The 24,153-nt window shown below is 43.2% G+C and overlaps 1 protein-coding gene and 1 long non-coding RNA gene across 3 annotated transcripts in view; one reads left to right on the forward strand and one right to left on the reverse strand.

Moving 5' to 3' along the window:
- Positions 1-24,153, forward strand: part of LOC116684804 (zinc finger protein GLI2) — a 104,487-nt gene that overhangs the window by 43,655 nt on the left and 36,679 nt on the right. For both annotated transcript variants that reach the window (XR_004330844.1, XM_032510237.1), the window contains exons 3-4: positions 7,404-7,509; positions 20,112-20,317. Coding sequence is in view for 1 of the 2 variants with exons in the window: in XM_032510237.1 (XP_032366128.1) it covers positions 7,404-7,509; positions 20,112-20,317 (312 nt within the window). In the remaining variant the exon portion in view is untranslated. The remainder of the gene's footprint in view (positions 1-7,403; positions 7,510-20,111; positions 20,318-24,153) is intronic.
- LOC116684805 (uncharacterized) lies at positions 549-17,509 on the reverse strand. The gene is made up of 3 exons (XR_004330845.1): positions 17,406-17,509; positions 2,525-2,532; positions 549-558 (listed from the first exon to the last, which is right to left on the reverse strand). It is a non-coding gene; the product is annotated as an uncharacterized LOC116684805 (long non-coding RNA).

Consider the following 24,153-nt stretch of genomic DNA (forward strand, 5'->3'; position numbering starts at 1 on the left):
TTAATGCAGACCTGAAAAATGTGAATCCAAAGCTCAAAAACATATTCACATTTAATACGCTCACTTGAATTTGTCCTTTTAACGTCTTTCAGCTTATTGTTTTGGTTTAAATGCCCACGACTTCACTGGTTTGGTTCTCAACATCCTCTTTATACATTTTTCATACACAAAATATAACTACCTGCTCAGCACCAGACAGCAGACAAAGTTAGCAACTACTTTGTGAACATAGTGGACTATTAAGCAGCTAAAGAATCTGTTTCTCAAGAGTTGGTGGAGACCAAAACATAGCTACAAAGAGAGTGAATATTACACTTTTTTCAGTAAGACGTCAGAAACACAACTCCAAATGAGTGTTAATGTCGATCCCTGTCTGTTGGAAGGGTATAAAGGCAAGTGTTTGCTCAAGATATTATTACGTAAAATGTGTAATAACTTCAGCAAGTAGCCCAAAAAATGTATTTCTGCTGCTTTGGTACTAGAGTTGATACTGTACCTGAGTTTTGGTACGTTAATGAGGAATACAGAAACCAATTTTATTTATTTTATCCAAAATAGCTGTAACGGAACTTCGCCTCAACTAAAAAGTCCCAATTGATAATCTCAGCTTGCATTCGGTGTCACTTTTGAATATACTGTGTATTATGTGCTATAAAAGTATTGAGGTTCAATACCCAGCCCTAGTCATAACTACTGACTAATGGACGTTGCTCCAAGCAATGTGCTCTCTTTACAGTGTCGACTCCAAGCCTCTGGAACACAACTGTTAGTCTTCCCAGGGAGAGGGTGTTTGATGTGTACATCATAACATACTTTGCACTTTGCACGAGTTCACAGGGACTAATGAATTTCCGCTCAAACCATCTTGTGTCATGACAGAGATCATTGGCCTAATCCACTTACCTTCTGCCCAAAATCCTCCTATCAATAAAAAAGGTATCATTTTACCCTCCCTGAGGGCTGTTAAAAGTAAAGAGCCACTCTGTTAAGACTTCCTTTCATGGATGGCAGTGGTTCCGTGCTATCCTGTAAGCCTCTAATCCCTCTGTCGCCATCACTCGCCCATGTACTGCCCTAGAGGAAGCGATGTCTTGCAAACTAAACCTGCAGGTTTCATGTTGTGTGTGTAGTGCAGGATTCCCAGATTAAGCTAAACATACACTTTTTATTAACCTGGTGCATAACATTTGCTGAAGTGTGTGTGTGTGTGTGTGTGTGTGTGTGTGTGTGTGTGTGTGTGTGTGTGTGTGTGTGTGAAAGGCATGTCTGTTAAACATAAAAGTAACACATTTGTGTTTGTCTCAGTCACTGTTGATGGTTGTTACTGAGACTGAACTGCACAACAAATCAGTATCTGTGTGTGTGTGTGTGTGTGTGTGTGTGTGTGTGTGTGTGTGTGTGTGTGTGTGTGTGTGTGTGTGTGTGTGTGCATGTGTGTGCGCACGTGTGCGCACGTGTGTGTGCATGCATGCATGTGCGTGCGTGAACATGAGCACTTGTGTATAGTCGTTTGGCACGATGCTGTGTTGTTAGGACCCAGGCCAACTTTTGCTGCTGGAATTTCCTGTCTGAATTGAGCACCCCCACCTCTCTTACTCCTCTGCTCTTCCCTCTCTACTCTTTCTCTCTCTCTCTCTCTCTCTCTCTCTCTCTCTCTCTCTCTCTCTCTCTCTCTCTCTCTCTCTCGCTCTCTCCCATTGCCCCTTTCTCTCATAGCACAACAAAGGCTTTTTTTCCCCCTCAAAATTATTCCTGGCCTGGCCTGGCCTCTCAGGGCGTTATTATTATGGTTGAGTACTTCCTCAAAGACATGAGCCCACTCCGCTCTCCACTTCAGCATGGTCCTGATCTGGGGCTTCATTTGGACGTAATGAGAGGGAGCTTTTCCTTCTCTTGTCTCTGAGTCATGATACTCGAAGGGGGGCCTTTGTTAACATCGAACACCTGGCTTTGTCTATAGTGAGAGATCAAACCTGGGCTTTAAGATGCAAACTAAAAAGGGGAAGATGTAGCAGGATGTTTGGCACGTCTCATTATTGGGGCTAGGGGGCAAAGACTTGTTCAGACTTAAAACACGTTACGAGAGATCGGAGAAGAGACTGCCTAAAACAAGGACCACTAGTTACATGTTCCTGTGGGCTAGATTTGATTTATGATACAAGATCCCACCAGCATAAAGCCCCTCAGGGCACTGTGCATGGTGCACTTAACTTCATTTTGAGCCCTGGCGATGATTTACAAAATTAGCACTAGGGCTGTCTTTGATTAGATGACTAACACCGATACGATTTTGTCGTCAGTTCTTTAAAACTGGGTTTCACCACAAAGAATTGTACAAAAGCATCACTTTAAATCCTGTTTTTACCACAGATGTGCTCCCATGTTTTAGAGAAAAATAAGTCATTCAGAATGGAAAAAAAGCATAGAAAAGGACTAATAGGTCAGCTAAGACCAAAACGACCGATTGGTCGACCAATCGACTAAGCAGGGGCGGCTCTAATTATCCCCTTTAGTAATGTTTTACATGATTACCTATCTAAGGCAATGACCTCTAATGACCCAAAGTGAGGCTTCATTGTTAAGCTGTGAAACCTTCTGTAAGCAGTTGCTGGGCTACATCGGTGAGGGTGTGTGGTTTCAGGTACCGGAGAGACGATTGAGAATGTTTCTGGAAGTCCAGTTTGAGCAGGAGATGCATGACTTTGGAGACTTATTAGAAGCCTAGTGGTTTACAGTACTACAAGATAGGATTTTACAACTCAGCAACAAATCAGAACTGCATTTAATGAGTACTTTAATACTAACTTGCCTTGGCTGTTGGTGCATTCATACACATTAAAGAGAAATAAACAGGGCGCCTGGCTAGCTCACCTGGTAGAGCGTGTAGCAATATATAGTGGCTCAGTCCTTGACCCAGCGGCCAGGGAATAATCAAAAATTAAAAAAAATCTTAAACAAGAGAAATAAACAAAACATATTAGACACATAAACCAGAATAAATGCAGTACCAGTCAAAAGTTTGAACATGCTTTCTCATTTGCTTGACTGGTACTGTGTGTACTATATACATGTTAGCAATAAGAGAAGATGGAACTCTGGACACCTATCACTGTGACCATTTGATCCTTCCTCTCAATGTCAATACGCGTTGTGGTAAAAGTTGACAAAATAAAAGTTGTGCTGATGTGGATGTGAACAGTCCCTGCTGCTTTGGATCTACAGTATGAGGCCCAGGGTGGAATGACCCTGCATGCCAACACACCCAAAGGGGACACACGGCCCGGCGAGTATGTCGAGAAACTGAGGAACTGTGAATGGTCCCAGCCATGTACCTCTCGGTAGCTGTCCCTGTAGTCCAGGGAACAATGCAGCTGTCTGGGTGATGGAAGGGCCTGTTCAGCCCTTATCACCCCCACTTTCAGCAGCAAGCTGGGAGCAGGCAGGGGAGGAATCCAGCCTCTCTGGCTGGTGGTTAGTTTGGTGTGTTTGTGCATGTGTTTTACTAATGGACATTTTTTTTCTGTAAAGGAATTCAACCAAAAATCGTTAGTCATCTTTGACTTTTTCATCTGAATAAACTGCCATGTTTCTTCAGCAGTTTTCATTGATGCTTTACATGTGCTACTCGGGCTACATCTACACTACCACGCTTTGGTTTGCAAACCAAAACCCTAACCCTAAAACAAAGACATTTGGAAACACCGCTGCCCCCGTTTTGGTTTGAAAACCAACGTAGACCTTTGGAAACGACGATATGGTTCGTTAATGGTTAGGTAGCTTACATACCTTTCAGTAACAGTCCACCTCATCCCCCGCTCCAAGCTAATAAATCTTTGCTCCTATTAAACTCCATCGTTGTTGTTTTTCTCTAAAGTATTTTCTGTAGTTTCAACTTATACATCTGTGATTTTTAGCCGCAGAGTAACATCAGACAACATCTTTTTTTTTCCTGCTTCTGGAGCTGTGTGGATTGTTTTTTTCTCCAAAAAGTGTAGATGTAGCCTAAATATGTGATATTAGGCAGGTGTCTGGAAGGCCGTACAGTAATATAAGCTACCCCAGCTGAACAAAGATTGAAGGGGTGGAAGTTAAGAGCACTACCTGTTAAAAAGTATACCAGACCAGAATACATCCCAGCACAAGTGCAATGCAAAGTAATGAATTAAAGAAAAAAAGAATAGGGTCCTGCAGTTTGACGGTTTAATGGATCAACTTTCCAATACGTCAAAGAAGATACTGTGCTGGCCTGACTTCCAGCACGACCTTGCTGTCTTTGTCTCAGTCTAGTCTTCTTGTCCCATGACCCCCCCCCCCCACCCCCACCAGAGATGTGCCAGGCAGCACAAGCAGGGAGCATCTCTCACACAAAGCCCCAACTTCTGGCTCCACTTGTGAAACAAAGCTCAAACTCCTTTTCCCAGCTCTCACTCCCTCTCACTCATTTACTGGGTGCCTCTTTTGGCTTTTAAAACACAAGTTGACTCAGAATTGGCCGCCTGTCTCACACACAAAAGCAAGGGAGGGTCACTGGCCGAGATCCAGCGGCATAGATCTTGATAGAAACACAGAGCCCTTGGCCTTCTGCGCTCAAAGACAAGAGGAGACAAGGAACGAGGGGCAGCGCGCCGATTCTTACAACTCACTTTGGCTTCACAGGCGAGTTTCACTATGGGGGTGCAGTGGAACGTTTTGAGTTTGAGACTTATTTTATCTGCGGACATAGATCGGTTTATTGGCATTTCTTTTATCCAATCACGATTGTTTAGGGCGCTGCCAAGCGCCGGACGGTGATGATAATTTGCTTTGCAAAAACATGAATTAACCGATTTTTGGTATAATTCTAAAGTAAGGAAAACAATCTTTGTAGGCCAATTTCACAGCAGTCAAATGGTTCCCCTATGTATATCTGTAAAGACATATCTGTAAATAGATTTATGTATATCTGTACATATTTATATTTTTCCATTCCGAGTACTTTTGTATTATTTATATTATCGTCATACTTCAATGTAATTCATATCATGATTACTTTTGCTAAATTATTGAATTACATATTATTCTATTCAACTTAATTTCACGTCACTTACCTACTTACATTGCAATTTTTTTATACTATGACCACCTCACTTTACTTTAAAATACTTTTTATATATTGCCACTTTACATTTATTCAGTACTTTTTACACATTTTCTGTTGTTTGTTTGCTTTTCACTGAAATACTGCTGCTGTCACAAGGGAATTTTCCCATTGTGGGATAAATAAAGTATTATCTTATCTAATCTAATCTAATCTAATCTAATCCAGGGCTGCCCTCAGGGAAACTCGGTTCTGGCGGTCTGTGTGTATTCCATTAGTGTTAACTAAGAACAAGACGCTCCAACGGCAGGATGATTGACTCAGTCACAACAACAAAAGGCTCAATCAGGGTAAAGCAGCAGTAATGGCTGTCCTTTGTGATTGGCAGCACCCTAAAAACAACAGTCAGCGTTGTGTCATGGCCCAGAGGCACAGAGTCTTGTTACACCTTGTCTTCACAGCGCTGTCTGCAGCGCGTAAGGAGCCCTGAGGCACACCTCCAACACGGAGGTGTTTCAAAATGACAGACTTTGAAAAGAGAAGTGATTATGGTGACAAACACAGGGCTTTAAATGCAAAACTCCATGTATCCAGAAGGAAAACTATAATCAATGACAGAGAACCAGGCATGTAGTTTTTAAAATGTATTTATTTGATCAGGACGGCTCATTTTTAACTGTAGTCCTAGTTATCTCGCATGCATGTTTTTTTAGTCTGTAAATATTCCAGAATTAGCACAAAATCTAGTTTTCATCTGCAGTCCCTGGCCAGATGTAACAATAAGCTCTCTATAAAGCATAGATAGGGATCCTAAAATGTGCATAACATTAAATACAAATATATATATATAAATAGATGTGGACTAGATAAAATCACATTACATTCTTGTCTTTATGGTGGGGGAAACTGGAGCACCCCCCGCAACAGGCAAACTCCACACAGAAAGGCCCCGCCCAGACTGGGGATCAAACTAAGCAGAACTGTTACCCACGGAGCCACGTGCCACCCATTTGGACAAAACTTATATTACAGAGGTCTCATCAACTCAAAACATCCTCCATATTTACCTGCTGTCTCCATAAAATCAGTATGATGTGAACTCTACACAACAAATACTCATACTCACCCCTCAGCTGCTCTAAACATATATTTCAAACAGTATTAAAAAATTCACAGACTAATTCCAGTCACTTCCATCTTTCTGTTTTCCCCCCAGTCTGTTAACTACCACCATTGAAACACAGCCCTTCCTGCATAGAGGTTTCACATTAAAAGCCCTCCAGTGGGCATTTTAATGGATCTTTTCCTGGCAGACTCTGTATGAAAGGTTTGCAGGAAGTGTCATGTTTTATAGACAATAGCAAGTATAAAACGTGCAAAGTGAAATTTATCAAAATCCTAATTAATGAAACTAGTATTTAAGTATGGCATGACGGATGTACCGACTGAAATATAGCTGTAGAAAAATGGATATTTTGCTGAATGTCTATCAATTCTGGCCAACTTAAACGTCCTCTATATGTTTGCTCGTGGGACATTGGCATCACATTGGTGTCCCCCTGTCAGCCAGTCCCAGTGGTCCTCTCAGGTAGAGATAATGATCTGCGCTCACTGAGCTCTGACCTTTGACCCCGGTGGTCTCCGCTCTCAGGGCATCTCAGCTCTACTGGACCGTGCAACCAGAGATCATCCCAAGGGAGCGGCAGTGCACTATGCTCTCTTTCTCTGTCCCTCCATAGTGCACACACACACACACACACACACACACACACACACACACACACACACACAAACTGGGTTCATGGGTTTGAAATTATCCAGCGTAGCTGTTTTTGGTTTATTTTCCTGCATCAAACATGTGTAACTCTACCACGAAACAGGAGAGAATTAGTAGGCTTTTGTCTATGATTAGAGCTCTCCTCCTCCTTCAATCAAGACAATAATTTCTCCTACTCAGCCGCTGTAATCACAGTAATTAATGAAGATCGGCTGTGTTGTCCTAATGAGACTTCCCTCGAGCCATCAGACCGTTTATGGCAGGAAACGCTGGATTTGTGCATTCTTTGTCTGACACATAAAAACACATTCAATGTTGTGTAAACCCTGCTTTGGTCTCATTGGACGGAGAGGGCCTTTTATGAACATATCGCTCTCGGGGAAAAAGGTTTTAATTACTGGTGGATTACAGGAACAGTAAAATGGTACAGTTGCATCTCATGCTGCGCTGCAGGCATTAGTCAGGAACTGTAGTTCAGTCTTCACGTTAGTCACTGTTTTTTGTTGATTTGTATGTGTGACCTTTATTCTCTCTTCTGTGCACTTACAGGGGCCCACCACCTCTTCCCCACCTTCCACACGCCCATCCCAATCGACGTGAGACACCACGAGGGGCGGTACCATTACGAGCCACACCCACTCCACGCCATGCATGGGTAAGTCTCATTGGATGATACAAATAATCATGGTGACACCCACAGTATACCTTCCCTAACAAACCTAACCCTGCTGTGCAACCAAACATTGTTCAAATCCACCAAAGTTGATTTGAAATTCTAGCGAGATTCCAAAGTTTAGATAGATCACAAAAAACATAGTTTATTTAACTAATTAGACATGTTAACGCTGCCTTAATGATGGTATGTGTCGGTGTAGAAGACATCGGTCGTTTTGGCAGCGTGTGGATGGGTGAATGTATGGTGTGATGTGTGTTGGATGGTGCAAGGACGACATGTTGAGGTGGATGCAGAAGGCCCATCTGAAAGAGAACGAGACTCCCAGGAGGTAAGCCCCGCCCAGATGGCCAGGTACAGACAACCCTCCCAGGTCGACCCACCCGTCCACTCCCAGTACCTGCCGAAACAAAGGAGCAGAGACATGACAGGCAGGCAGAGTGGGAGGGGTCGTCACAACAGCAATATTCCAACCTTTCCAATTGTATGTTATTGTAGGTTGTGTGTTATTGTAGGTCCAATTTTAGGTTAATGGAAAAAAATGCGTTAACCAAGCAAAAATTATATCATAGCAGTTCCTCAAAAAACAAACTGCTGTTCTTTCTGAGCTTCATTGACGGAGACAAGTTCAAATACATCAAAGCCAGACAAGATGCACAGAGCAAGAGGGAGACAGAGAGGAAGAGAGATAAGCCACATTAGCACTCTTCACATTTCATGTGCTAGGACTCGTAGTAGCCTCTAGATCAGCTCTGCTGAGAGATAGTCAATGTTGGAAGAAGTACATAGATATGTTTTACATAATAGTAAAATCCTTCTGAACAACTTATTTATTTGCTGTAAAAATCGCATTCAGTCACACATTTATGTGTCTCATTTCTAAAACATGAACTCCCAGCATATTGCTGAGGATAAATAGGCTGGCAGTCCAGCCCTGCGCTTGAATTTTAAACTGGTTTTCTAACCTGACCTACAAACAAACACTAATTTATTTTCTGCCTTTATTACCATAAAAGTCTGGCCTTCCCTAACGTTGCCGGGCCTTCTTATGCTTATCTAAAATATTGGAATCCATGAAAGGAACCCGGGAGTAAGATCAATAGAGGTTTTGTGAGAACTGTGCGCTTACATTTAAATTCAGCAAGATCAGGTGATACACAGCGCAGGCAGAGCTATTCATCACCTGCAAAGCGAGGAGAAAGGAGGGGGGAACAACCTGCTTTTTGTTCTGATTAATGTGACGGGACTCTGACAGAATGCTCCTACTAATTCATCAAGACCTTGATCTAGCTGTCTTTTCCCCAGCATGCGCCAAATTCACCTAATTACGGCGGGTTGTCGCGGCGAAATGGAGCAGGGTGTCGGCGCAGGGGCGCTCGTTGGCGGCGTTCTGTCTCTGGCTGCTTACCGGGTGTCAGGGTTGGACTTGCTGCCTGAAGGATGGCGCTTACTCTGCATGGAGCGCCCTTCGTCACTGTCACTTGGAACATAATGAAGGCTGCAGGTCACCATGCCGCTGTCATAATGCAGATCCTGCTGTGCTCACTGCTTTGCTACCTGCTCTGCTCACTGGCTGACAGTGTAAGGGAATAGACTGGGGCTATCCTGTAACTCAGTAGGCCAATGAACATTCTCCCTGTGTACTGGAGCTTTGTGCCCAAGTGAAACCCCCCGGTACACCTCTTTTCATCTGTTATGTTTCTAATCAATAGATTCTGTTTACTTATTTAAAAATGATAATGAGCGTGGTGTGAGCTTGAGCGTGATGTGAGCTTGAGCGTGGCGTGAGCTTGAGCGTGGCGTGAGCTTGAGCGTGGTGTGAGCGTAAGCGTGAGCGTAAGCGTGAGCGTAAGCGTGAGCGTGGCGTGAGCTTGAGCGTGGTGTGAGCGTAAGCGTGAGCGTAAGCGTGAGCGTGGTGTGAGCGTGGGTGTGGCGTGAGCATGAGCGTGGCGTGAGCATGAGCGTGGCGTGAGCTTGAGCGTGGTGTGACTGTGAGCGTGGTGTGGCGTGAGCTTGAGCGTGGCGTGAGCGTGAGCTTGAGCGTGGCGTGAGCGTGAGCTTGAGCGTGGCGTGAGCTTGAGCGTGAGCGTGGCGTGAGCTTGATTGGGAGCGTGGCATGAGCGTGGTGTGGTGTGAGCGTGATGTGGTGTGGTGTGAGCGTGATGTGAGCTTGAGCGTGGCGTGAGCTTGAGCGTGGTGTGAGCGTGAGCGTGGTGTGAGCGTGGCTGTGGCGTGAGCATGAGCGTGGCGTGAGCATGAGCGTGGCGTGAGCATGACCGTGGCGTGACCTTGAGCGTGGTGTGACTGTGAGCGTGGTGTGGCGTGAGCTTGAGCGTGGCGTGAGCGTGAGCTTGAGCGTGGCGTGAGCTTGAGCGTGGCGTGAGCTTGAGCGTGAGCTTGATTGGGAGCGTGGCGTGAGCGTGGTGTGAGCGTGAGCGTGGTGTGGCGTGAGCGTGATGTGGTGTGGTGTGAGCGTGGTGTGAGTGTGAGCTTAAGCGTGAGCGTGGCATGTCGTGAGCGTGGCGTGAGTATGAGCTTGAGCGTGGCGTGAGCGTGGTGTGGCGTGAGCGTGGCGTGGCGTGAGCCTGAGCGTGGTGTGAAGGTGAGCTTGAGCGTGAGCGTGGCTTGAGCGTGATTTTGCAGCGTATTGATGATTGTACCCCACAAAGGACAAGGATATGTTTCCATATCGATATTTGGTCCCACCCCAAATATATTTATTTTATAAATATTATTATTTTCAACACACTGATGTTGGATCATACACGGTATCAGTTGATACAAACATGATCAGGTATCGGAATCAATATCTGAAAGGAACTTCTTTTTCAGGAAGTTTATGCACCGATCTGATACCACATAAAAAAATAAAAAAAAATAAAGGAATTCTACGTTGAAGTACTTTATTAAAGTTGTTTTTTCTGTTAAACTGGATAATAAATAAAAAAGTTCATGTCAAAGTTTGTTCATGTTTCACAGAGTTTAACCCGAGCCGGACCGACAACAAATCCCATCCGTACAGGGATAGTAGTACACAGCTGTTAAAACATTGGATCAGTACTCGGTAAAGAATGGTATCGAACCATCTCTAGTTCATAAGGACATTTTTTTACTTCACGCTGGATTGATCCTTCAGATCTTGTTAGTATGCTTTAATTGAGGTGAGAGTGTTGGATGTGGCAGAAGTAACCTCCTGACTGTCTCTGGAACACGATGGGAAGAGCCTCTCGTGGGATGACAGTAGAACTTATATTGTGGATATTGTGGAGTCGGGCATCTTTTGTGCAAAGCCACAAGCCAGGAAAGCCAGCCACCGTGCCAGCATGTTTGACCGGGTAATTAGCATCCGAAACCCAGCCTTCCGTTCCCAGAACCTCAACGACAACGCAACGGATGAGAAAAACAAATCCCCCGCTCATTCCACAGCCCGTATTTATGCTTTTCGGGAAGCAGTCGGGGGGCAAATTGCAGCACTGAGAAGTCGAAATATGCCCAAGGTTTTTGTGTGGCAGAGCTGTGGCCTAGGCCGCCCCTGTACACAAACAGATGTGGTCCCACTCAGCAGGCAATTAGCCTGTCCAAAGCCCACAGCCCCACAGCAAGGAATGTGTTGATTAAATACAGTTTACAGATCAGACATTCAGCTTGATGTTGTTTTTTCCCCTTCATTGTTTTGCTTTGGTTAACATGAAAAGGAGTAGAGGATGGGGTGTAAAGAAGGGGGTGGGCAGATTGTCAAGTCTGATGATTGGTTGTCAGTGGTTTTGACCGACATGTAGTTATCTTATGCTGCTATCCAGCTCTGGCTCATCATCACGGCTAACGTTTGAATTGGGATGCTCCCTGAGTTACAGCCAGGAATGTTCTGCTGTAAAGACAAGGGACCCATCAATCAAATGACTGGGAAGTTGCAAATCAATAGTCTGCGATGGTCACGGTATATCACACGGGCCAACATAGTTATCTTGCACTCAAAAAAAAGAATAAATGGTACGTGACAGCGGCGGAGCCAAATGATGGATAATGACCCTCTGTATAGTCCCGTCCCATTTAGGCACATTATGCCATGGTCTGACATAGTTCTACTGGGCCCCTCCTTTGTACACAGTCCTCGCTTCTTAGCGAGCACAGTATCAAGTTGTGTCCAAATCCTCAGCATCCTGATTGGGGCCCCAAAAACAACCAAGGCAGGATCTTAGCCTGTCCCCTGTGGGGCAGCGTGGTGATTTATCTTGATCGCCTTGGCTGCCCAGAAGTACAGAAGGGAGTGTGTCACATCATAATTCATCCAACCCCGAGCCAGTAGGGAAAATGCCAGAGAGGCAAATTTTAACTTGTTGGTCAGCCAGGAGGGCAGAGAGGCAGGCAAGCAGACGGACAGAAAGAAAGAAAGTGAACTTGAAGTCGGAGTGTACCTTGAACACCTTACATTGCAAACAGGTCACATGGGCAGCATGTTGTGGCAAAAAGACCCATTCATACTATGGCTGCAGCTAACGATCATTGTCATTATTGATTAATCTGTGGATTATTTTACTGATGGATGGATTAATTGTTTGGTTTATAAAATGGTGAAAAATGTGGATCAGCATTTCCCAAAGCCCAAGATGACAACCTCAAATGTCTTGCTTTGTCCACAACTCAAATTTATTCAGTTTACTGTCCCAGAGGAGAGAAGAAACTAGAACATATTCACATTTAACAAGCTCAAATATGAGAAGTTGAACTTTTTTTCGTGAGAAAATGACTCAAATTATCAATTATCAAACCAACTAATTGGATAGCAAATCAAATCAGTTAATCTTTGGAGCTCTATTGGGGCGGCTGTGGTCCAGGTAGAGGGGCCGCCTGCCAATCGGAAGGTTGGTGGCTCGATCCCTGGACCTGCAGTCTAATGTTGAAGTGTTCTTGGGCAAGACACTGAACCCCAAATTGCTCCCAATGCTGTAAATGTCTGATGAGCAGGGGGCACCCTGCACGGCAGCCTCGGCCACCGTGTGTGAATGGTGAATCCAATCCAATCCAATCCACTTTATTTGTATAGCACATTTTACAAACACAAAGTTACCAAAGTGCTGCACTGAAAACTCAAACATACAAAACAATTAATGTAAAATATTGTAAAAACAAAATAAGAGCATCGGGTTTAAAAAAAAATAAAACATAGATAAAATGAATAAATACTAAAATACAGTAAAACAATAAGAGACATCAGAGGACAACACAATTCACATGGAGTTAAAAGCCAAAGAATCAAAATGTGTCTTAAGACGAGACTTAAAACACTCAGCTATTGGGGCTGTTCGGACATAGAGGGGCAGAGCGTTCCAGAGTTTAGGTCCAACCACAGAAAAAGCCCTGTCCCCCTGAGTTTTGAATGGTTCCTGTACTATGTTAAAGCGTTCTGAGCAGACTAGAAAGGCGCTATATGAAGAAATAGTCCATTACTCGATGTCGTAAAACTAAATAGGTTTAGAGTTGTAGGTTTAACTTCCTAAATGAGATGCACTAGTTGGAATGAAGTGTCACTCGACCCTGTTTCAAATGCTCGTGCACTCTGGTATGCACTTAACTAACAGGTTACTCATATGCTCGACAAGCTGCGCCATGTCCAAATCACTTTTTCTCACAGCAAAGTTTTAACAATAGAACAACAGAGAGCATGTAACCACACAGTACGGAACACAGAGACAAATAGCAATTACCCAGTTGAAAGCACGTTGTCTACTGTCTCACACTGGCTCCCTATTCCTCAGTCTATCCTTGTTTCTCCTCAAGAATCATCCTCCCAAGGACCAACTCCTGCCACTTTTATTTGGCAGTGATAAAGAATTTAGAATTTTTCTCAACTGCATGCCAGCACACTTTATAGTAGTGTGTTTCCAACAGGCCAGGCAGGTATGATGGAACTTTCTTTAAATGTCAGCCACTAATTAAGAGACAGGCTCTGAGAGATAAGAGCTTCCCATTCACCCTGTGTGACCGGAGCCTCAGGAAAACACACAGACTTCAAGTAACATCTTGTCAGAAACAGGGTGGATCGACAAGGCTTCAATAATGGTACCTGCCAGACGGGACTATTATTTGCAGCCTCCCGACAGCCAAACGCAGTAAATTTCCCCTTATTACCAAGGCCTCATACACACTTGTGGTCGTTGGAGTGATTTACTGCAGCTGGAGTGATGTGTGCCGACACGCACGGCCAAGAAACAAATAACTATTGTTGATACAGGTTTGAAGTCAAATGTTGCAAAGTGGTTTCACTAGGTGAAGCATGGAAATGGACATTATGGTTATGATTAAAACAGATTTTTCAAAGCAAGCTCACACTTGAAGTTCTATTTTTCTCCCAGAAGATTTTCATATCCCAATATGGGGTGGCTCACATCTGCATTGACATTCTGTTTTTAACTGGCATTAAAGGATGAGGTTGGTGATTTTAATTTTATTATTTGAGCCTGGTAGGGAGATGTGGGGACAGTACAAAAAATATGCAATAATGACAGCTTCATCTATTTAAAAATGCAGCATTTTTTTGACTATACATACATGTACATGTATGAGTGTACATACATAAAACTGAAAATAAATTACATCTGGCACGCACTGTGATCCATCATCATTATCCATTATCTCCATCAATCAGAGAATCGGAGGTAAAGCTGAAATATGCTCAACAGGTTCCTGCAGACATTTCTAATATTATTACTAATGTTTTTACTGTATTTATCCATAAAATTAAATAAAACAGTTCCTTTTCAGACAGAAGGACAGACAGAAAGAAAAAGAAGAATGTACCTTACAAGCTTAACAAGCTTACCCACTAAGAACAAGCTTAGTGGTTAGCATTTTTAATATTCTGGCATTTTTATATTGCATTATGGCTTTGGCTTCAAATGTGCATAATACGCTTGGTTGTCTCCTTTAGCGTCATATAACACGCTTGTTTGTCTCCTTTAGCGTCATATAACACGCTTGATGGTCTCCTTTAACGTCATATAACACGCTTGGTTGTCTCCTTTAGCGTCATATAACACGCTTGGTTGTCTCCTTTAGCATCATATAACACGCTTGGTGGTCTCCTTTAGCGTCATATAACAGGCGCTTGGTCGTCTCCTTTAGCGTCATATAACACGCTTGGTTGTCTTCTTTAGCATCATATAACACGCTTGGTTGTCTCTTTTAGTGTCATATAACACGCTTGATGGTCTCCTTTAGCGTCATATAACACGCTTGATGGTCGCCTTTAGCATCATATAACACGCTTGGTCATCTCCTTTAGCGTCATATAACACGCTTGATGGTCTCCTTTAGCGTCATATAACACACTTGGTTGTCTCCTTTAGCGTCAAATAACACGCTTGGTTGCCTCCTTTAGCGTCATATAACACGCTTGGTGGTCTCCTTTAGCGTCATATAACACGCTTGATGGCCTCCTTTAGCGTCATATAACACGCTTGGTTGTCTCCTTTAGCGTCATATAACACGCTTGGTCGTCTCCTTTAGCATCATATAACAAGCTTGGTTGTCTTCTTTAGCATCATATAACACGCTTGGTTGTCTCTTTTAGTGTCATATAACACGCTTGGTCATCTCCTTTAGCGTCATATAACACACGCTTGGCCGTCTCCTTTAGCATCATATAACACGCTTGATGGTCTCCTTTAGCGTCATATAACAAGCTTGGTTGTCTCCTTTAGCGTCATATAACACGCTTGGATGTCTCCTTTAGCGTCATATAACAAGCTTTGTCGTCTCCTTTAGCATCATATAACACGCTTGTTTGTCTCCTTTAGCGTCATATAACACGCTTGGTCGTCTCCTTTAGCGTCATATAACACACGCTTGGCCGTCTCCTTTAGCATCATATAACACGCTTGGTTGTCTCCTTTAGCATCATATAACACGCTTGGTTGTCTCCTTTAGCGTTATATAACACGCTTGGTTGTCTCTTTTAGCGTCATATAACACGCTTGGTCATCTCCTTTAGCGTCATATAACACACGCTTGGCCGTCTCCTTTAGCATCATATAACACGCTTGGTTGTCTCCTTTAGCATCATATAACATGCTTGGTTGTCTCCTTTAGCGTCATATAACACGCTTGGTCGTCTCCTTTAGATCATACAACACGCTTGGTGGTCTCCTTAAGCATCATATAACACGCTTGGTCGTCTCCTTTAGCGTCATATAACATGCGCTTGGTCGTCTCCTTTAGCATCATATAACACGCTTGGTCATCTCGGAGTGAGAATGGGTTGATATCCTGCAAATACATTTTACTAATTATTCTCTTTACTTTTATTGATGTATTGTGTGTATACCCTCCCCCCACCCATCTCTTTCGGCTGCAACAGTGCGAATTCCCCCATTGTGGGATTAATAAAGGATTTTGAATCTCGAATCTTGAGCTAAATGCTGGGAATCCCAGTGTGCGATTAACGTTGATGCGCTTTGAGTCCCGCAGTCTGATAGGAAAAGAGAGCCAGCAGCAGTGCCAGCTAACCCAGGTAGTCCTTCAGTGAAGCACCAACACTAATCTGAGGCGGCACTGCCAAGCTATCTGTATGCTTCTTGGAGGCGGACTGAGGGAAGCGTGTTTTTGTGTATGGAGCGTCTGTTTCTTCTCACTTCTTCCCTCCCGCCCAGAACAGAGGGCTCTTTATGGTTGTTTGCAGGGGGAAGACTGGGCCTGACGGCAGAAAGTTGGCCCTCAGACAAGGCCAGCAGTCTGCAGGCGCTTACTGGAAATGGAGCGATGGCCGAGGCTCTGGGTTGGTTGGCTCAGCCTGCAGTTGGGCAGGGCCGGGCCGGGTGCAGGTTGGCGTCCGCACAGAGACACTGAATGAGAGACTGAGCAGGGAAACTCTGAAGGGAGGATGGTTGGTGGTGGTGGGGGGGTGGGGGGGTCTCATGCCCACCTTTAATAGCCACAGCCAGTAACTACAACCTGGATCAGTCACACTCAGAGTCAAATGATTCAACATCCCTGGCGGATTTTTTTTCCAGATGTATACTGAAATATTTAATACATTTATCCACTATTTGCTGACCTTAAGACATCTATTTTCAGTATTAGTCTTGCATTGCACTCATTCCACTAGAGCAGGGGGGGGGAATCAATACAGCATAGCATTGCGATATTTTCTGTGGCAATACTGTAACGATACACAGACGCCAAGAATCAATCCTTTTCTTCTATATTCCCCAGTTGCTAAAGGACCTGAACACGTTACATTGTCCAAATTACTCGTTGGCATTTAATGAAGGTAGACTGTAGTCCAAACAGTTTAGTTTGGCAGGTGGGTGCAACATTTACGTTTCCATGTCATTGTTGGTTAGTTGGTCTGCTGACAATAAAAAAAGAGGTAGGATGAACAAACTATCTTTAGATAAAACAGATGTTGACAAAGTTTCCAAAGGGACATTATTTTAAAAATGGTGGTAGCACCGTGCATTCCACCATAGTGATAAGATGGTAATAGTGGGGTAAAAGTGTGATAATAAAGAGGTAATATATTGGTAATAACTTGTTATCACCAAAGTAATAACTGGGTAATACATTACATTAATAATATGTAATACTGGGGTAATAAGGTGATAAGAGGGTAACAGATATAAAAAACAAGCAAGTACCAAGGTAATAACTAGGAATGGGTTTGATGATAACATATGTATGTCTGGGTAGTGGTGATATAGCTATATTAATATTATTAACATGATAATAATGAGGTAATATATGTTGATGTTTTTCCAGTAATTTAGGTGTAATACCTTCCATTATAGATAAATCTTCTTGGAATTTAAAATCGGTAATTACCATATTATAATGCTGATATGTTCCAAATATTCCCCTTTTGTTTCAAGGTAATGCTTTACAAAATATGTTTAATCTTGTGACTTCTTAACTGGAAACACGTCTGGTAGTTTCTGTGTAATAACCATGAATCAGTGGTGCAAAATGCAAAACTGCCTGTTTCTATTTTATTCACACACTAATCTCCACATTTCAATAAATAGCATTAATGAATCATCTTAGCAGCCTTCTAGATCCACCATTCCATACACCCTTCTTCTTGCGTATGCAGTTGTTGCTGCCAAGAATCCAAACCACACATACAAACACTTGTGTTCTCGGCAGCCATCGCGCTGCATTTGCTCTCAGGCGCTTATAAAGACAACTCTTCTGTTATGTGGATGACACTGTATTGTTGTATGTGTTGCTGTGGTTGTACGTCTTACAAAAAATTTTCCCAATCATGAGACAGACTGAAGTGGAGTTAGTTGTGTGTAATCTTGGACTTTTTCCAACAGCGCCAGCATAAAGTCACTATATTTTCTCAATTCAAAGTAGGGATAAACATGGCAGCAAGAATTGAACATTTTGATTCAAAATGTTGAACTGACAGTGAACTGATGCCAAACATTTGACTCATCTGGTGCTCAGGCTCATTGTGCAAGGCCCTCCTCTTCCCCACTGACAGCATGCAGTGAGTCATTAGTCTGCTCATTCCATTTAAGGTTCATTACCCTCAACCCTTTGTCTTGCTTTCCTCCTTTTTCTTAAGAGAGATTGACTGAGGACTAGGGCTTGGTTTCATTTAAAAAACAAAACAACACCAGAACCAATACCCTTTAATAAAGTGATACTGATACCAATACGTACTTCATTAAATACCTTGTTTCCTACTTTATTGGATACCCATCATGTGAAAGAAAGCATCTTGACTTGTGAACTGCCAACTCAAATACACGGTGCACAACTTCACGACACCACTGACTGTATGTGTTGTGGTACAGAAGTAGTGGGCTGATCACACGTCATGTTTAATCAAGGAACTTGGTACTGGGTTGCATGGGTCCATACTTTAAAGGTTGGTACTGGGTTATATGGGTCCATACTTTAAAGGTTGGTACTGGGTTATATGGGTCCATACTTTAAAGGTTGGTACTGGGTTATATGGGTCCATGCTTTAAAGGTATCGAGTACCGATATCCAGCCCTACTGATGGCTTATAGTTACTTTACTTCAGTTTTCATGAAGGCAATGGCTTATGGGGTCCTAGGTTTCTCATGTGCTTTGGACTTCTTGCAAATCCATCATTCACTCATTCTTTGGTTTTTCTTATGTCATTTTAAAATGTCAATTGTTGTCAGTTAAGGAATATTTCCATCTTATCTCTCCATGAAGTTACTGAACCATTCTTCACTTGTAAAAGCGTTCTGGGTAGACTTCCTTTCACCTGGATGAAGTAAACAACACTGTTTTCTACTTGTCTGTTTAACGCAAGGGGATCAAAGCACTGTCAATTAACAATTTATTAGGAAAAGTTAAAACAGCAATGTAGATAGATAGATAGATAGATAGATAGATAGATAGATAGATAGATAGATAGATAGATAGATAGATAGATAGATAGATAGATAGATAGATAGACTTTATTAATACCAAATTGAGAAATGAATGTGTTACAAGTAGAAGAGTTACTTGAACATACACACACACACACATACGGAAAAAACAAAAATATACTAAAAAAACCAGGGCTGCTCTTGCTTGGTCGTTTAGTTGACTAATCGGTCATTTGGTCTAATTCGACTGAGATTTCTTTACTTGATTAGTAATTATTTATGCTTTTTTCAGTGTGAATGACTTGTTTCCATGAAACTAAAGCACATCTCTGGTAAACACAAGATATAAAGGGGTGCATTTGCTTGTGTCCCAGTGGAGAATCTCCGTTGTTGAGGGCAGCCCTTATAACTCCACTCAGTCATCAGCCTTCCCTCTATTAGTCATGGTTCCTCCCGCTCCAGAGTCCTGTTGAGGGCTGAATCTGTACCAGGTGTTCTTACCACACACCGAGGGAGCCAAAGCTCACTAGGTTGACATAAGCACTCGCGCCCCTTCAAAGGGTTGTGCCACTGCCAGCGGCCAGCAGACTTTTTTATCTCGAGTTCAACCCCTTGGGGCTATTGAGTATTACAACACCTAAGTAGGTGTTTCTGTGTGTCTGTGTTTCTGCAAGCAGAGCCGCTGATTACCTGTCAGAGCAGACACATTTACTGTACAGCCTAATGTGACCGGCAGAGAGTCAAAGAACTTCTGACTTTTCTTGGTGGCTTCAGGCAGCTACTTATTGTAAGGCTTTGAGCATCCGGTTGCCTTCTCTTATCTTACATGTGTAATACCTGATGTGAAAGAAATCCTGTCATTTTGCCCACCCAAACAGATAGAGAAAACACTTCCTGGTAGTCTCAAGAGTGGAAAACCCCTTGGTCTCGACTTGTCTGTAGCTCCAGGCCCTAATAGGCGAAGTGAACAAAAGGGGATTATTATGTATTAGCTGTGGGACTGGAGCGGGGGAAAAGGGTGTAAGTGGATTGAGACTGCAGACACTTTGTGGAATAACAGGTGCTAACGCTTGGCTAGGAACATAGCAATGAAGATCCATCACGAAGATAACAGCACAATACAAGTCGTCAGACAGGAGGTCTCCACTCTCTCCATCTCCCACCATCTGTGTCTTTCTATTCATCTTTGACCCTCATCCTCCTTCTTTTTGCTTCTTTGCTCCGTCTTCACAGACCTCCAGGACTGACGGGAAGCCCAGTCATCTCAGATATTTCCCTGATCCGTCTGTCGCCCCATGCGGCGCCCGGGTCGGGTGAGTCACCGTTCAGCCCTCCGCATCATTATGTCAGCCCCCACATGGAGCACTACCTGCGCTCGGTGCACAGCAGCCCCACCCTCTCCATGATCTCAGCGGCCCGAGGACTGAGCCCTGCTGAAGGTAAGATTCACCTCACGTTGTATTGACTACGATATCTATCTAATATGTACATGTTCTGTTTTGCAAATACAGAGCTAAAGAAAATATGAGGGAAATGTGTGATAACGTTGTTAAATATCGGGATATCAATATTACTTTTTTAACCAATATTAAAGTGTACATAGTTCTGCATTACTAATGCTTTCAGGGCCTTGCTAAAACAAACTTTGAACATTGAATTGAATATAAAAGGCACCACTAAAAAAAAGAATGGCAGTTAGATTTTAAAGTGTAGTTTTCTACTGATGTTCTGTTTCAACTAACACAAAAGATCTCTGAGTGTGTTTCGCTATACTTTGCAGCTTTCATGTTTTATTATGCAAGTTGATGTTGCGATGATAAATCAACAAATTAGTTGTGCAGCCCTCCAGTCTGATCAGCAGTGCTCCCACCGGAGTGCTACAATATGTGAATGACTTCCAATGCCCAGGCAGAGGTGTTCATCCATAAACACTCTCATACCCACACACTCAGCCTTAGTCTTCTTATGACGTGTTCATAATACGAAGAACAAACAGTGAGTGATTCGGAAAATCTTTCGCACGGCGCCTATTCTGCAGCCGCTTTGACCGGTTAACATTAAGGAGGTGAGATTAGAGTTGAGCGGGTTCAGAATTTAAGTTTCTTGTTCACTATAAACCAACTCTGTCTGCTTGGCCACAGCTCACCGCATACACACTCTTATTTACACAGTTGATTATTTAACAGACGGCGATAATTACTCTCACACCTTACACATTCCACTACATGAGGTACTGAAGCACACCTTTCATCGAGCACGTTACGGTGTTTTTACATGTGTGTGCAATGCACGCTGGTGATTTGCAGGTGTATCCGGGATACTTTGCGGTACGGGCAACTTCCCTGCTCGATTGTGTGTGTGTGTGTGTGTGTGTGTGTGTGTGTGTGTGTGTGTGTGTGTGTGTGTGTGTGTGTGTGTGTGTGTGTGTGTGTGTGTGTGTGTGTGTGTGTGTGTGTTTAAATATATATACATTATGTGTGTGTGTTTGAGCAGGAGAGAAACCATGGAAATCAGCACAGAAAAAAAACAACATGACTAAACTATTGAGTTCACACGACGACAGACCTGTCCTCGCTCCCCCTGTTCAAACAACAGGTTGGAGAAGTGAGGAGCCACAGGCCTGCACCCAGCACCGATAAATCACCAAGCGCACGCTGCTGGCAAGTAATGCCTCCCCGCCTTTCAAGAGAAGCAATGCGGAAGAGATGCTGTCACTGATAAAGTAAAGCAAGGAAGTATGGCACCAAATGGAGGGCACTGTGCAGCTCTGCAGAACATAAATAACGGCGGAGCTCAGTGGAGCGCGTGTAAACCCTCTGATAGCGATACCTGGGGGCCAGCCGTGTAAAACACTAACTGTTTAAGGACTAGTCAAAGCTGGAAGATTACTAGAAACTTGCACACAAGTAAGCGTTAAAATGCGCTTCAAGCTTTCGTGCGTAACTTTTTGATATCAATGAACGTCCATTACATCGAAGCCTTCGCCAAATGAGTTGGTACAAAGCTAATTAATTATCAAATTCACACAACACTCTCTGGATTTCTCAGTAAGACTATGTTCCCAAGATCGGGGCGTCCGGTGACTTTTGCACGCTGAAAATTAAAAAAAGAGTCCGTCATGTTTTTTTATTCCTCCGTAGCCTTTACTATTTTTAGAAATATTTACTTTGAGTAAACGTTAAGACGTTGATGAACGTTACAGATGGAATTGTTATTGATGTACCTAGTCACATATATTTAGCATTAGATTGCGGGTGCGTTTGTTTTGGGCTATAACTCATAATGCCGTGAACCTTAATTTTATTGCATTGTTGCATGTACAGTATGTACTGTTCCCTAACTGCTAACAGCCCCGGGTGCAACCACTGGTCCACGCGCACCCTGACTTAACGTGTAAAATGGCAATTTCTAAAGATAGTACACAAAAAACAACTTTGTTACAGCAATGATAGTAAATGTAATGTGTTGGTTCTACTATATATCGATAACCATGATCCCTAGTGTAATGCCATACTCCTTGTGACATCAAATGACACTCATGTTCCCCTCAGGATGAATTATAATAACTGTAGTGCCCCCTTTAAAGGTTCTGAGCAGTTTCATGCTGGAACTATTTTCTTTTCACGATAGTTTCGAATGCTCACAACCAGGTCTGTGGGTTATCTTTTGTAACCGGGGCACAATGTCGGGAAAGAGATGTTGCTGTTGACTTTCTGAAATGTATTTTTTGGGGCTTTGCGCACCACAAGCCGAGTGCCATCTAGCTCCTTTATATTGGAGAGAAGGCAGCCATCTCCAACACTGGGCAACTTACACCAAAACTATCCAGACTGATAAATAGCACTATACAGTATGTAAAAGAAAAAAAAAAATGTAATTTCACATTTTGGTGTGGAACTGACCCTTTAACTTTCCATCTTTCACCATCGTCAGGTCAACATTTTGATTTGTCCATTACCTTAGTTTTTAACCATCAAACTAATGACATTCCCATCTGTGAACATGGAAAACCTTCTTCCTGCTAAACATTAGCATGTTAGCATTGTCACTTATGTTAGCATATGGCTCAAAACACCACTGCACCTACGTACAGTAGAGCCCTGCAGAGCCACTAGCATGGCCTGTGTCTATTTACTAGATAACACACAACCATCTTGTTACAATGTGAACATGTATGTACTGTATAGTCCAAAATCTCGTCGTACTTCTCCTAAAGTAAACTGCTCAGCCTTTCCCTGACGATGCACTGTAACTTTTATTCTTGTTTTGTATCTGTTTTTTATTTTTTAACTGTTTATTCTTGAGTTTTATCTTTGTATTTTTACTGGGTTTTTTTACTTTTTTTGTGTAAAGCACTTGGAATTGCCCTGTTGCGGAAATGTGCTGAACAAATAAAGCTGCCTTGCCTTGCCTTATCGGGGGTAGTGAGTGGACGAGGGAGTGAATTCAGACATTGCTTTAGTCTTATGTTACTATCACTATCACTGGTTGTGTTTGGGTGGGGAAAAAATCAGCTTTTTACCAGTGTAACTTTTTGTCTGATTGTTTTGGGACCATTGGAGGCGTAGTTGTCATCCTCTGTGTTAGAATGAGTGAGGTCCCACACTGAAACAAAATGTGACTCTGCAGAGGTGGTAACGTGATCCGGCAGCCGTGGAGAAACTAAAGGAATATGGAGGACAAACACACTGCCTGTGCACTGTTACCACAGCCATGGCCTAACACGTTCTGATGGATCCAGATTTTTTTGGGTGGTTATGTGTGCGCCAATGTGTGTGTGAGGGTGGGGGAAGCTGAGGTTTTTTTGCTCCCTCAATATCCCACTTGGCCCCCAACCAATGATCCCAACCCCCTCTTCCCCCCCGTTTCCACCAGCATGCATATTAATCCGCCATTGGCCCACACACCCCTCCCCGCTGGGGGAGAAAGGGAGAGCAGGAAACGGGGGAAAGAGGGGATACGGGCACAGTAAGATGTAGGAAAAAAGGAAAACCAATCCATCCCTTACGCTCATAGTTCTTGACACTTTTAAATGTGGCTTCACTAGCGCAGGTGTTAACACATTTTGGGTCAATATTACCTTTGCCCATGCAGCGTTAAGCCTTTCTCAGCATTATGAGCGTGCATCTGCGTGCACCTGCACTCTGTGTATGACTTCAGCCTGTCAAACTTAGTGCATACACAACACCAGAGAAGTGCGTGAATGTGGTATCCCTTCCCTCTACAGCCACCCCCCCCCCCCCCACACACACACACACACACACACACCCCTTTC

The sequence above is a fragment of the Etheostoma spectabile genome, unplaced genomic scaffold (genome assembly GCF_008692095.1).
Source record: "Etheostoma spectabile isolate EspeVRDwgs_2016 unplaced genomic scaffold, UIUC_Espe_1.0 scaffold00569331, whole genome shotgun sequence".
NCBI classification, from domain to species: Eukaryota; Metazoa; Chordata; class Actinopteri; order Perciformes; family Percidae; genus Etheostoma; species Etheostoma spectabile.